Source organism: Centruroides sculpturatus, unplaced genomic scaffold (genome assembly GCF_000671375.1).
Source record: "Centruroides sculpturatus isolate CEXI.00-Female unplaced genomic scaffold, Cexi_2.0 scaffold195, whole genome shotgun sequence".
NCBI lineage: Eukaryota > Metazoa > Arthropoda > Arachnida > Scorpiones > Buthidae > Centruroides > Centruroides sculpturatus.
In genome coordinates, this window is record NW_019384511.1 from 249,258 (window position 1) to 262,938 (window position 13,681).

General features: G+C 31.5%; 2 protein-coding genes across 2 annotated transcripts in view; one reads left to right on the forward strand and one right to left on the reverse strand.

Moving 5' to 3' along the window:
- Positions 1 to 511: 511 nt before the first annotated feature.
- LOC111622434 (cholinesterase-like) lies at positions 512 to 11,685 on the reverse strand. Its single transcript, XM_023364810.1, has 5 exons — positions 11,590 to 11,685; positions 8,812 to 10,285; positions 7,667 to 7,806; positions 2,868 to 4,341; positions 512 to 912 (listed from the first exon to the last, which is right to left on the reverse strand). The coding sequence occupies exons 2-5, from the start codon at positions 10,275 to 10,277 to the stop codon at positions 762 to 764; spliced, it is 3,231 nt and encodes a 1,076-aa protein (XP_023220578.1). The 5' UTR covers positions 10,278 to 10,285; positions 11,590 to 11,685; the 3' UTR covers positions 512 to 761.
- The window catches only part of LOC111622435 (multidrug resistance-associated protein 4-like), a 30,448-nt gene continuing 27,181 nt past the window's right edge, over positions 10,415 to 13,681 (forward strand). The window contains exon 1 of the mRNA XM_023364811.1: positions 10,415 to 10,421. Coding sequence (XP_023220579.1) covers positions 10,415 to 10,421 — 7 coding nt within the window. The remainder of the gene's footprint in view (positions 10,422 to 13,681) is intronic.

Genomic DNA, 13,681 nt, shown 5'->3' on the forward strand with positions numbered 1-13,681 from the left:
GGATAACTCGGCCACACCCTGGCAGGGGAAAAAAATCCTTAGTTAATTAATTTTCATTATAGACAGCTTTATAAAAGTATAAAAGCTCTCATAAAGTATTTTTCTGAGGTCTGTCTTATCAGTTAATGAATACTGTACACAGTGTATTCATTAATTTTCATTTTCATGTAGTAAAGGCTCTATGCCTTCATAAAGGGCGTACTTTTCCTCTGTTTAAGGGTATTTAAACAGTTTATTCTCTGTTGTGTTTTCAAGTAAACAATACATACAAGTACAGTACAGTATTTTCTGAGGAAACACTCGTACTTATTTTTTTTAACTCCATTCCCGATAACTCGGCATTTTCACAAACTCGGCCACCCTTCGGTCCACATTAGGCCGAGTTTTCGAGGTTCTACTGTACTAAATTATGAATTTCAATAGTTGTCTTTATTTTTTCCGAAAGAATCAATATCTTTACTCTATAATATCATCATTAAAGGTTACAATTTAATTAGGAGTCAGAGACAACTTCAGCTTAATGAACTCTTTAATCGTTGAATAATTCTTGGTTACGAAAATCGATGGCATTGAAGACAAAATAAGAAAATTTGCATAAAATTGTACCCTAATAGGGAAACAATAAGAAATTTATTGAAAATACAAACATCGAGATTTTAGCAATAATCACAGTTTCCATTATTTCTTCAATTGTAACACTAAAATTGTTCGTAAAATTCCCAAAATTTTTCCCTTTGTTCACAATTTTATCCTACACTTGATCAATTATAACCATAAAATTCTTTCCAAAATTTGCACTTTTCTTCTTCTGCCTTTGTAAGATGGATATTTCCTAAAGTAAGGGAGAGAGATCTTCGTTCCTCCTCATCAAATTGTAACCATTCTTCTTCCATTCCTTCATAAGAAGGCTTCCTGTAATAATAATTTAAAAAATACATATATATTAAAAATAACATTGTTAATTTATACTTTGAATTCAATGATTATTTGTTTTTATCTTATTTAAAATTTTTATTGTATTTTTAGTAAACGTCTGAATATGTCATTGACGGATAGGACCAAACTATGTTATGTTATTATATACTCTAACAATAATTTCTTCTACTCTACCATTTAGAAATGGAAATTCCAGTTTTTTCTTTGAAATCCACGACGAAAAACTAATTATGAAAAAATAAAGGAAGTATATTGATGAACTAGTTGTTAGCAAAATTGTAATGACATAATATGGAGATTATCGAAGCATCGACACGTATTTGTCGGGTGTTGGGTTGACATAATGATTTCTAAGCGGATTTAGGGAGGGGCGATCGCCCTATAAAATCAAGAAATAATTATTTATGTGTCAGACCCGAGAATAATATATTTTCTAAGCATAAATGTATACTATTTTTTCACGGGATCGTAAATCATTTTTAAGCATTTTAGTTTATAGTTTGTTAATTGAATAAGGTTTTAATAAATTTATGTAAGAAATAATTGCATATGAGAAAAATGGTTCAGACATAAAGTTAATGCTAGAAGGGTTTGAACAAAGGTTGTTTTCGTGTCCACAAAGAGGAGTTTTAAAACAATCGTATTGCCTCCCAGATCCACTCTCGGTGGACATCCATTTGTCAGGTGTCTGAGAAACTGACAGACCATTGCACCTAAGTAGTGTTCCTAACAGATAGAATAGGAACTAAAATCCTAAAATCGTTTTGAAATGGTAGTGTCTAAAAAAGTAGGACACTTCGACGTCTTTCCGAACCACACTTCAGCACTAGGAATTTCTCATTAAACTTTACTATATGAGACAAAATACAATAGACAATGTATACGTATGCAGTAGTCACATGCTGAAATTTGACATTTTAAGTAGTTCCTAGCCAATTCTTGAACATGTAGGCAATCTGTCAAGTTAACATATATCCCAGGAGGACTTTCTATGAGAAATATGCTCCTATTTAGGTGTTACAAACGTAAAGAAAACCCGGAAAATTTCACGTGCCAGCCCGTTGACGAGGCGCAAACCCACGACCGACTATGTGTTCAAAGATAAATTTTTAAAGTTTGGGTTCCATTCGAAATATTTTCACTGGCAACATTACTGGATATTTTATAATAAAACTAAAACAAGAGACGAAAACGAATATCGTATGATAAATACACTGCTCACTGATACAGTATTGTTATTATTCTAGTTTTATTTATAATAACTCTAGTTCAAAACAACGAATAAAATAACAAATTTCAAGCTACTATTAAAAAGGCAATGTTTTTAACAATGCAGCATAATTTTATGCTTAATGTTCGTATCACTACACCTGGCTGTAAATAGACTACACACATTCAGTGTCAATGGTCTATCGTTCTGAGGAACCCCAGATTGACTCTTAGGAATTTTTCGTAGGCTGTCATATATCTTGATATACATCTTGATTTCTTGGGACTGTTCTGGCATCGTTCCAAAAATCTGATTGCTAGTGTTGTAGCTTGGAGAACCCAGCATAGTTATCAATAAGCGACCTTAGCACTAAAACATTTGCAAAACCACATGCAAAAACCGGTTAGCTGTTGAAGTGAGGGAAAAAACTAGATATATTCTAGTACAAATATCTATTAGAGTATGTGTCCAAGAAATCCAGGCATTTCTTGTTCAGATACAAATGTTCAGACACTTTTTGAAATTTGTACGGATTTAAAGTAAAATATGCAAGAAAATTGCAGAGATTATTATTAAGTCAATTCAAATGGATAGAAAATAAGGAAAACAAAGTAGGGTAGTAACTTATTCACTAGTCATGAGATAAATTTTTCTTATATCAATATACTATTTTTTTTTTATCTCTAATAAATTATATGCTTGATTTGTAACAACTACTTACCCAGTTTTGGCAAACGACGTCCATAATTCAATTATTCTTTTACTAAATTCCATTTCTTCTGGAGTAAATTGTTTTACTCTTGTAAAAGGTTTCCCAAAAACGAAATACACATCCTCGAAATGAGGTACTCCTATCCATTTTAACATTGGTGATTTGATCCGAGTGTGGTTAAAGGTGTAATGAAACACTTTTTTACTGTTCTTCGAAAGTTTCTCTGCTAAATGAAAAATAGGACACGAAAACAGTCCATGCCCCATTGCTTTAATTGTCTGCTTTGTAATTGTGAAAGAAGCTTCATCTGCAATATCTTCTAGATATTCTTGAAGCATAAGATTTGCAGATTCCGTATTTACTTTATAAAAATTACTCAGTATAGACTCAGATTCTGATTTTGATAAAATCGGTTCCTTCTGTTTTATTAAATCTAACTTATGTAGAAATAAAAATAGAGAACCTTCATCCCTAGTTTCTCCAATTAAAACATCTACATCGTGAAATTTACCAGAATCAACACTTTCAAACGAATCTTCGGGAAGAAACGGAGATCCTTTTTGAGGAAGGAAAATTGCTAAAGTCTTTTTTCTTTGCATAAATTGTTTTTGAAAAGCTGCGATATCAAAAGCGTCTACCCTTCTCATGCATGGTAGCATATCGTCTTCACTACACCCCAATTCTTTTGCCATCATTGATGTAAATTCGAAATTAGCTTCAGGATTCGCTGTAAATGTTTGTTGGTTGTTACTTCCGCTTTGCAGGATTGCTCGTCTGAATAATCCTTTAGTCATTGGGGAAATGAGATGATGTGCCACTGACATGGATCCTGCACTTTCGCCAAAAATAGTTATTAAATCTTTGTCTCCCCCGAAAGCTTCTATATTTTCGTGAACCCATTTTAAGGCCAACACTTGATCCAACATTCCCGCATTCACAGCCGCATCGTCTTGTCCAAAATTTGCATAACCGAATGCTCCTAGACGATAATTGAATGAAACAAAGATAACTTCTCCTACTGATGCAATAACTGATCCGTCGTATATATCCATGTTTGACGAACCAATAATGAAACCTCCTCCGTAGATCCAGACCATAGTAGCGAGTTTATCGCCACAAGTAGTGGATTCTGGAACCCAAACATTGATATATAGGCAATCTTCACTTATTTCTTTAGGATCACGATTCGGCCACTCTGGATCAATTTCTAGTGGGCTCTGCATGCAGGAAGGTGGTTTCTGTGTTGCATTATAAACAAAATCCCAATCTTTAACAGGTTGAGGTTCCCTAAATCGCAAGTCTCCGACAGGAGGTGTTGCATATGGAATTCCTAAATATGCATTGACGTATTTATCTAAAACTTTAATCGTAATCCCTGAAATTTTGTCTTTGATGGACGTGTTTTCACATAGTAGCATGCATTGAAATAAAATCCAAATTACCAAAGAACTTCTAACGAAAGTTGAGAGCTTCATCTGTAATTCTGTAACAATAAAGAAGTTTTGCTTAAGTTGCTCTGCGCTATAGAATTGTTATTATTTACTGTATAGTTATTCTACAAATTGAATATCGTACAGAAGTGTTGTGTTTTGTGTACTTTACCGAATTATATGAACATTAAAATATTTAAAATTATGTTACACAATTAACCAGTTTGGTTTCTAAATGTTCTAAAAATTACACTTTTACTTTTCCATTTCTGTTATAGGCCCTACATATCAGAGGGAAATTATGACGTTAGTCAAAAAATGACCCCTCCCAAGATTTAAAAATTTTTGGACTCAGCGAACCTTGAATCGTCGAGAAATGCAAGAACATTAAGGGGTTTTCTGTATGTAAAAATGTTAGTTTTTGTGTGAGTGTTTGTTTGTTTGGGGGGCACGATTTTGTTCACCCTGTTTAAAGCTTTATAATAACTGCTGTGATTTTGTTGCAATTTTTTGAAATTTTGCAGGGAGGTTTGTTTATTAGGGGGATTGATGCTATAAAATTTTGGTAGTTAAAGACCAACAAGGTAGGAAAGCAAAAGGGAGTCGTTTGTCATATCTCGAGTAGGGTCGGAATTAATGACGATTTTATTCTTTATTAGCATTTACAACTTTTCTAAAACCCATCTAAACCCTCAAAATGAAGCTTTATCGCATTTTATAATAATTAAAAATATAGAAAGTTTTTTAAAGACGTAATCTAACGACCTAGATATAGAATATAGGCGTGTTAAGAATAATATTATGGAATTGCTTCAGTAATAATATAATCTACTGTTATCATATTTACTCCTCAAACATTAAAAATTCAAGGTAATATTAAATATCACTATTTATCCTTTATATAAATTAAATAAAAGAAATTATTATTCCCGTGTTGCAAATATTAAATATTGCTATATTAATATATTTTAATAAAAAAAAGATCTTTAAATTATATATAATACTATAAAACATATATTGGTAATAACATTGGGAAATATGAAGCTAATTGTAACTAATTTGACTGACCTCAAGATTATATTAAATATTATCTTAGTAAATTGACTTTCGGACCACTCTGAATATAGCCCAAACATATACATACATTTCTGTAATAAAATTAATTAAGATATTTACGAAATAATAAAATTAAACTGATACTTGCTTTAAGTTTTACTCCAGAAAAACTTTGATGTAGACGTTACGCACTTCTTTTAATGACTGATGTATTGGAAATATTATCTGATAACCTCACGTATGTGTGTCAAATGTGATAACGACGAGTCTATGTTTATTACTCGGCTAGCGGCATAAAAGTTTAAATAAAATGTACAACTATTTTTACTTTTCCGGCTGTTATATATAACAGAGGGAAAGTATGTCGGTCAAAAATGACTCACCAAGATTTTTACATTTTTCGTCTCAGGACACCTTGAAACGTCGAGAAATGTAAAAAAAAAAAAAAATTCTGTGGTGATTTCAGCATGTATGGATGTTAATGTATTAATAATAATTAAAAATATAAAAACTTTTTCAGTAAATTATCATAAAAGATGGCGCCATATGCAGTTTTAAGTTTTACCGGGAAAGTTAAGAAAGTCGTTGCGGAATTTTTATTCGAAATCACTTCTTATCGACTACAGGAATCGAAGCAAACTCGAATATAAACAAAATCGAACTGAATTAAAAATATAAGATATTGAACTAAATTCAAATGTAGAAAATAAAACATTTATTCAGATGCTAGTACATTTTGGAAGTTTAAGACTGAAGGGGGGGGGAAATAGAGGGGGTAGCGTTCCTATCTCGAATAAGTTTGTTTTTTATATTTAAGTGAAATTATATGCTGTTTGTATCTAGATGTACAGTAAACACGAAGTATTCTCATTAAGGGTAGAATGGACAGCATCCTATTGATAAGGTAGATCATCCGCCTGTAGGATGATTTTAATTGCTTTTATTGTAATGAAGCATATCAGCAGGATGAACTTTATCTCATCTTAAAGTTCAAGATTCGAGCAAGGGAAATACTGTACACAACAAAACTTTATTCTTTCATACTGGGACCAGTTATTATAACTATTTATAATGATGCTCATAGGGGAAAAATAGAGTTCGCCAAATTCAGCTATAGAGAATAAATGGTTATATTATATTATATATATAGCCTATATAATATAATATAATTGATTAAAAACGTTCATTTTCTCTTCCTAATGTCAATCCTACCAGCAGGAAGAGCTCATGGAATATTATTATACTGCTAGTAGGATCATCCTACGTGCGCAGTTGTCATGCCAGTACTGCTTACCGTCAGGATAAATCGCTATCCATTCTATAATTAAGTATTTGACTTAAACAAGAAGGTGGAAAATTTGTTATTAATATTCCTTCTTAATTAAACTATAAAATTTAATATTCACTTTGCAAATTAGATCCGGATTGTTTTCATTTCCTTTCTGTGATTTTTCTTTCATTCTCTCTCTGAAGTATTTTTTAGAGTAACTGTTTTTTATTTATGTGATGCACTTGGCCAATGCATTGGACATGCATGTATTTGCAACCCACTATCAGTTTTCAGTGATTTTCTCTACTCTGTCTTTCGTGGAAAATATATAGTAACTAGCAGGTGGGCCCGGCTTTGCTCGGGCAAAAGTAACGATAACTAAGATAAAGATTATTACGTTACAGTAAACCTTACCCGTTTTCACAGAACGCAAGAATTGGGTCCCCTTAGAGAATTTTTAGATCAATCTAAAAATATGTTCGATTTCCCGCAAAAAGAAAAAAACTGCACCTGCGTATCGCACGTCGCTTTCTCTTAACAATTCCATTGTTACGTAACATTTCCATTGTTGACACTTCCATTGTTACTTAAAACTTTTATTGTTACTTAACACTTCCATTGTTACTTAGCACTTCCATTGTTACTTAACACTTCCATTGTTGATGGAAGTGTTAAGCCTTAATCCTGTCCCTCTCCCCCGTGGGGAGGAATTTCGAAAAATCCCTTCTTAGTGTGCGTTCTCCTAACGTACCCTGTGTACCAAATTTCAACTTTCAACTCCTAACCGTTTGGGCTCTGCACTTATTATTATTATTATTATCATCAACCCGTCTCGATTATATTATAGATTAGCTTTGTGAAATTTTATAAAATTTTGATTAATTCTTATTCAAAAAATGAATTCTGTTTAAGAGGAATGAAGAACATTTGCATAAAATTACACAATAATAGGAATGTGTACGAATAATAGATAAGTAACAGAAATTTATTAAATGTAAACATACAGAGATTTTAATAATAATAACAATTTCTTGTGTTTGTTCAATCAAAACCATAAAATTGTTTCCAAAATTTGCACTTTTCCTCTTCGGCCTTTGTAAGATGAATATTTCCTAAAGTAAGAGAGAAAGATCTTCGATCCTTCTCATCAAATTGTAACCATTCTTCTTCCATTCCTTCATACGAAGGCTTCCTGCAATAATAATTTTAAAAATATATATATATATTAAGAATAACATTGTTAATTTTTAATTTGAATTTTCTGCTTATCATTTTATTACTATTTATTTTATAATCCAGTTTACGGAAAATACACCTAAGTTTCCTTTGAAATTCTCGAAGTAAAAAATATAAATCGAGCACAATAATGAATTAGTCAAGAGGGGAATTGTAATATAAGAATATGGAGACATGGGCATCCATTTGTCAGAGTTAAAAGTGATCAAACATTTATAAGAGGTTCTAAGACGTATTTCTTTTCCGGATGCTATATATATAATTCAGGAAAGTATTGTAACCGTGTGAGATTTGACTATAAAGAAATTCAGCAAATCTTGATGTTTTGAGACATCCTGAATTCGAAAGAGTGAAGAAAGGAAAAACATTCCCTGGATATGCATATGCGTATGTGCATGTTGATGTCTATATAGTTTAATATCTGATCAGGATGTGGTAAAGATTAGGAACGAAATTTGGCATGATAGTTTGCTTATAAGGTGCATTGATACTATTAAATTTTTGTGAAAATAATCAAGAGGGAAGGGAAATAGAGAAGATCATGCGCCATATCTTAATCTTAATCACAATACTTTTCCTCTGTTATATATAACAGACCCAGGAAAGTTAAAGCGTGTATGTTCATTGATTAGGACCTCATAAGCTACAACATATTTCATTTTCAGCTTTTTCACATAAACTCTTTTCCTTAAAAACGGTCGTCTCATGAATTATTTATGATCATAATTGCATGTAATTTAGTAGAGAAAAAGAATAAAATCTTATTTTCAAGTGAATTTACATTTTTAATAAAAATTTACTGTCAAAGTTTGCTCTCTACTACTACGTTTGTATTTATTTTGATTACAGTAAGAAAGAACTAAAGCTTAATGCAAAATTAATGGAATAAAATTCAGTACAATAAAAGTAATCAAATACATGCTTAAAATTGTTCACGTTTCACAACAATTAAATTACTTACCCTGTTTTTGCAAACGAAGTCCATAATTCAATTATTTTTTTACTAAATTTCATTTCCTCTCGTGAGTAATCATTTACTGTCATAAAAGGTTTTCCAAAAACGAAATACACATCCTCAAAGTGAGGTACACCCATCCATTTCTTCCTTGGTGATTTTGTTCGAGTGTGATTAAACACATAATGGAACACATTTCTATTATTTTGAGACAATCTTTCTGCTAAATGAAAAATCGGACAAGTAAAAATTCCGTGTCCTAATGCTTTAATCGTTTGCTTTGTAATTGTGAAAGAAGCGTCATCTGCAACATCTCTTAGATATTCCTGCACGATGAGATTTACAGATTCACTATTTACTTTATAAAAATGACTTAGTATAGATTCAAATTCTGATTTCGATAAGTTCGGTTCTTCTTCGTTTAGTAATTTTAGTCTGTACAAAAGTAAAAAAATAGAACCTTCGTCCTTTGTTTCTCCTATTAAAATATCCACATCATGAAATTTTCCGTTATCAATACTTTCAAATGGGTCTTCGGGAAGAAACGGAGATCCCTTTTGAGGAATGAGAGTTGCAAAAGTCTTTTTTCTTTGCATAAATTGTTTTTGAAAAGCTGCGATATCGAAAGCGTCTACTCTTCTCATGCATGGTAGCATATCGTCTTCACTACATCCCAATTCTTTCGCCATCATTGATGTAAATTCGAAATTGTCTTCAGGATTCGCTGTAAATGTTTGTTGGTTGTTACTTCCGCTTTGCAGGATTGCTCGTTTGAATAATCCTTTAGTCATTGGGGAAATGAGATGATGTGCCACTGACATGGATCCTGCACTTTCGCCAAAAATAGTTATTAAATCTTTGTCTCCCCCGAAAGCTTCTATATTTTCGTGAACCCATTTTAAGGCCAACACTTGATCCAACATTCCCGCATTCACAGCCGCATCGTCTTGTCCAAAATTTGCATAACCGAATGCTCCTAGACGATAATTGAAGGAAACAAAGATAACTTCTCCTACTGATGCAATAACTGATCCGTCGTATATATCCATGTTTGTGGATCCAAGTGTGAAACCTCCTCCGTAGATCCAGACCATAGTAGTGAGTTTATCGCCACAAGTAGTGGATTCTGGAACCCAAACATTGATATATAGGCAATCTTCGCTTATTTCTTTCGGCTGGCGATTCGACCATTCGGGAAAGTCAAACATTGGATCCTGCATGCAGGAAGGAGGTTTCTGTGTTGCATTATAAACAAAATCCCAATCTTTAACAGGTTGAGGTTCACTGAATCGCAAGTCTCCAACAGGAGGTGTTGCATATGGAATTCCTAAATACGCTTCAACCTGTTTATTTAGTATCTTAATCGAAACTCCTGCGATTTTATCTTTTATGGTCGTGTTTTCACTTAGTTGCAAGTAGTGAAGTATAATCCAGATTCCTAAAAAATGTTTCATGAATGTTGCTAACTTCATCTGTAATTCTGTAACACGAACATTTACATTAAGTTCTCTCTATACATTGTAGATTTAATTATTATTTTACACAGTAAATTTTCGTGTTATAGGCATTTGTATTACAGAGGTCTACGTCTGTTAAAATTTAAGGCTAGATGAAAAGTAAGTAAACTGTTATATAAGGTGTTTGTTCCAATTTTACAGACATATATGGTAAAAACGTGAAGAAATTATGCTCTCTGTTTTTGACCTGAAGGAGAATTAGCCAGTGTTAGTGTAGTGACGTCATTTCTGCTTTTTATATGTGAAGCATTAGTATCCGGACAGAAACATAAGATAATTAGACATAAAAACAGAAATGACATCATACTTCGACGCCAAGCAATTTGTTTAATAAGCTGTTTATTAAAAAATGGCCATCAACGTTTTTATTGAGGTTTCTACTGTACAAGTATAAAGTATATAGTACAGATTTGTTCGAAACAATTTTGTAGATTAAATTACTGTTTTATTTAAATAGCTTATTACTATTTAACTAATTTGACTAATTAACAGCGTTGAATGATATAATGCTTTTGATGAATTATGATTAACTAACATGTAGTTCATTTCATTATATTTATAAAGTAAAAATTTTACATGTGACATATATAGGATATAGCCTATATAAACTTGTATAAAGATTGTCTGTACAAATTAATACTTGGAGAAGTCAAAAATGTAAAGCATAGACATTTTTTTTTTACGAATAAGTTAATAGTTTAGCAAAATATATTTTTTGAATAATGTTGTTATTGAAAAATCATAAAATTACATCTTTACACTTCATCAAAATTTATAAAAGCATAATCTAATGACGTAGATTAAGAAAGTAGGTGGGTTAAGGTTAATATTACAGAATTGCTTGATTAGATGGCGTAATCTATTTTTATCATATTTACTCTTCAAAAATACAAAAACCAAGGTTATACTTAATTATTTTTTACTTATATATACATATATATTGATATATAATATATATTAAATATTGTCATTTTAATATATGTTAATGGAAAAAGTTTTATGTATAATATACAGTATAATACTATCAAACATATATTGCCAATAAGAAAGGACATCAAGTTGCTTAATTAGAAGCGAATGAATCACAAATGTTTATATGCAATCAACAGAAACCAATTATCTTGGTATATTGACTTTTGGTCCATGCTAAATATCTCTTAATCGTATGTTATAAAAGCACTTAAATTAGTCATAGTTGAAAATCATTGAAATTTTGTAAAAAAATAATTATAACGCTTACAAATAATTAAATGAAATTGATACTTACATTAACTTTTTGTCTAGAACGTTACTGATGTTGATGTTATACAGTTTTTTCAATGACTGCTGTGATGAAAAAGGAGTGATAATGACAAGTAAGATAATGATAAGACAATGTTTATTATTAGTTAAGAGGCAAATTTAAAGTTAAAAAGTTATTTGATTCTTAAAATTGAAAAGTTATTTTTAGTCGTCATTTAGAAATAATGCATAATTTATTTATTTATTTACAGTATTTATTTAGACATACTAGGCAGAGCCCATGATGCGGGGTATACAATAATTCGTTACATGTACATTACAAAAAAATATCATAATCCATCCATTATTACAGAGAAAATTAACATATACATAAATCAAAACAAAATTATACAAGTATTATTATAAACATCAAAAAACATCAAAAATAAATATCTGAAAGCCAAATATCCAAATATAAACNAAAAAAAAAAAAATTCTGTGGTGATTTCAGCATGTATGGATGTTAATGTATTAATAATAATTAAAAATATAAAAACTTTTTCAGTAAATTATCATAAAAGATGGCGCCATATGCAGTTTTAAGTTTTACCGGGAAAGTTAAGAAAGTCGTTGCGGAATTTTTATTCGAAATCACTTCTTATCGACTACAGGAATCGAAGCAAACTCGAATATAAACAAAATCGAACTGAATTAAAAATATAAGATATTGAACTAAATTCAAATGTAGAAAATAAAACATTTATTCAGATGCTAGTACATTTTGGAAGTTTAAGACTGAAGGGGGGGGGAAATAGAGGGGGTAGCGTTCCTATCTCGAATAAGTTTGTTTTTTATATTTAAGTGAAATTATATGCTGTTTGTATCTAGATGTACAGTAAACACGAAGTATTCTCATTAAGGGTAGAATGGACAGCATCCTATTGATAAGGTAGATCATCCGCCTGTAGGATGATTTTAATTGCTTTTATTGTAATGAAGCATATCAGCAGGATGAACTTTATCTCATCTTAAAGTTCAAGATTCGAGCAAGGGAAATACTGTACACAACAAAACTTTATTCTTTCATACTGGGACCAGTTATTATAACTATTTATAATGATGCTCATAGGGGAAAAATAGAGTTCGCCAAATTCAGCTATAGAGAATAAATGGTTATATTATATTATATATATAGCCTATATAATATAATATAATTGATTAAAAACGTTCATTTTCTCTTCCTAATGTCAATCCTACCAGCAGGAAGAGCTCATGGAATATTATTATACTGCTAGTAGGATCATCCTAAGTGCGCAGTTGTCATGCCAGTACTGCTTACCGTCAGGATAAATCGCTATCCATTCTATAATTAAGTATTTGACTTAAACAAGAAGGTGGAAAATTTGTTATTAATATTCCTTCTTAATTAAACTATAAAATTTAATATTCACTTTGCAAATTAGATCCGGATTGTTTTCATTTCCTTTCTGTGATTTTTCTTTCATTCTCTCTCTGAAGTATTTTTTAGAGTAACTGTTTTTTATTTATGTGATGCACTTGGCCAATGCATTGGACATGCATGTATTTGCAACCCACTATCAGTTTTCAGTGATTTTCTCTACTCTGTCTTTCGTGGAAAATATATAGTAACTAGCAGGTGGGCCCGGCTTTGCTCGGGCAAAAGTAACGATAACTAAGATAAAGATTATTACGTTACAGTAAACCTTACCCGTTTTCACAGAACGCAAGAATTGGGTCCCCTTAGAGAATTTTTAGATCAATCTAAAAATATGTTCGATTTCCCGCAAAAAGAAAAAAACTGCACCTGCGTATCGCACGTCGCTTTCTCTTAACAATTCCATTGTTACGTAACATTTCCATTGTTGACACTTCCATTGTTACGTAACATTTCCATTGTTGACACTTCCATTGTTACGTAACATTTCCATTGTTGACACTTCCATTGTTACTTAAAACTTTTATTGTTACTTAACACGTCCATTGTTACTTAGCACTTCCATTGTTACTTAACACTTCCATTGTTGATGGAAGTGTTGAACCTTAATCCTGTCCCTCTCCCCCGTGGGGAGGAATTTCGAAAAATCCCTTCTTAGTGTGCGTTCTCCTAACGTACCCTG

What these genes read in the sequence shown, in the direction of transcription:
- LOC111622434 (XM_023364810.1), bottom strand. Translation starts at nt 10,277, where the DNA reads ATGAAGTTAGCAACATTCATGAAACATTTTTTAGGAATCTGGATTATA. An exon ending in ACTTCGTTTGCAAAAACAGG is followed by an intron (nt 7,807 to 8,811) that starts GTAAGTAATTTA and finishes TTATTATTGCAG; the next exon opens with GAAGCCTTCGTATGAAGGAA. An exon ending in ACGTCGTTTGCCAAAACTGG is followed by an intron (nt 913 to 2,867) that starts GTAAGTAGTTGT and finishes TTATTATTACAG; the next exon opens with GAAGCCTTCTTATGAAGGAA.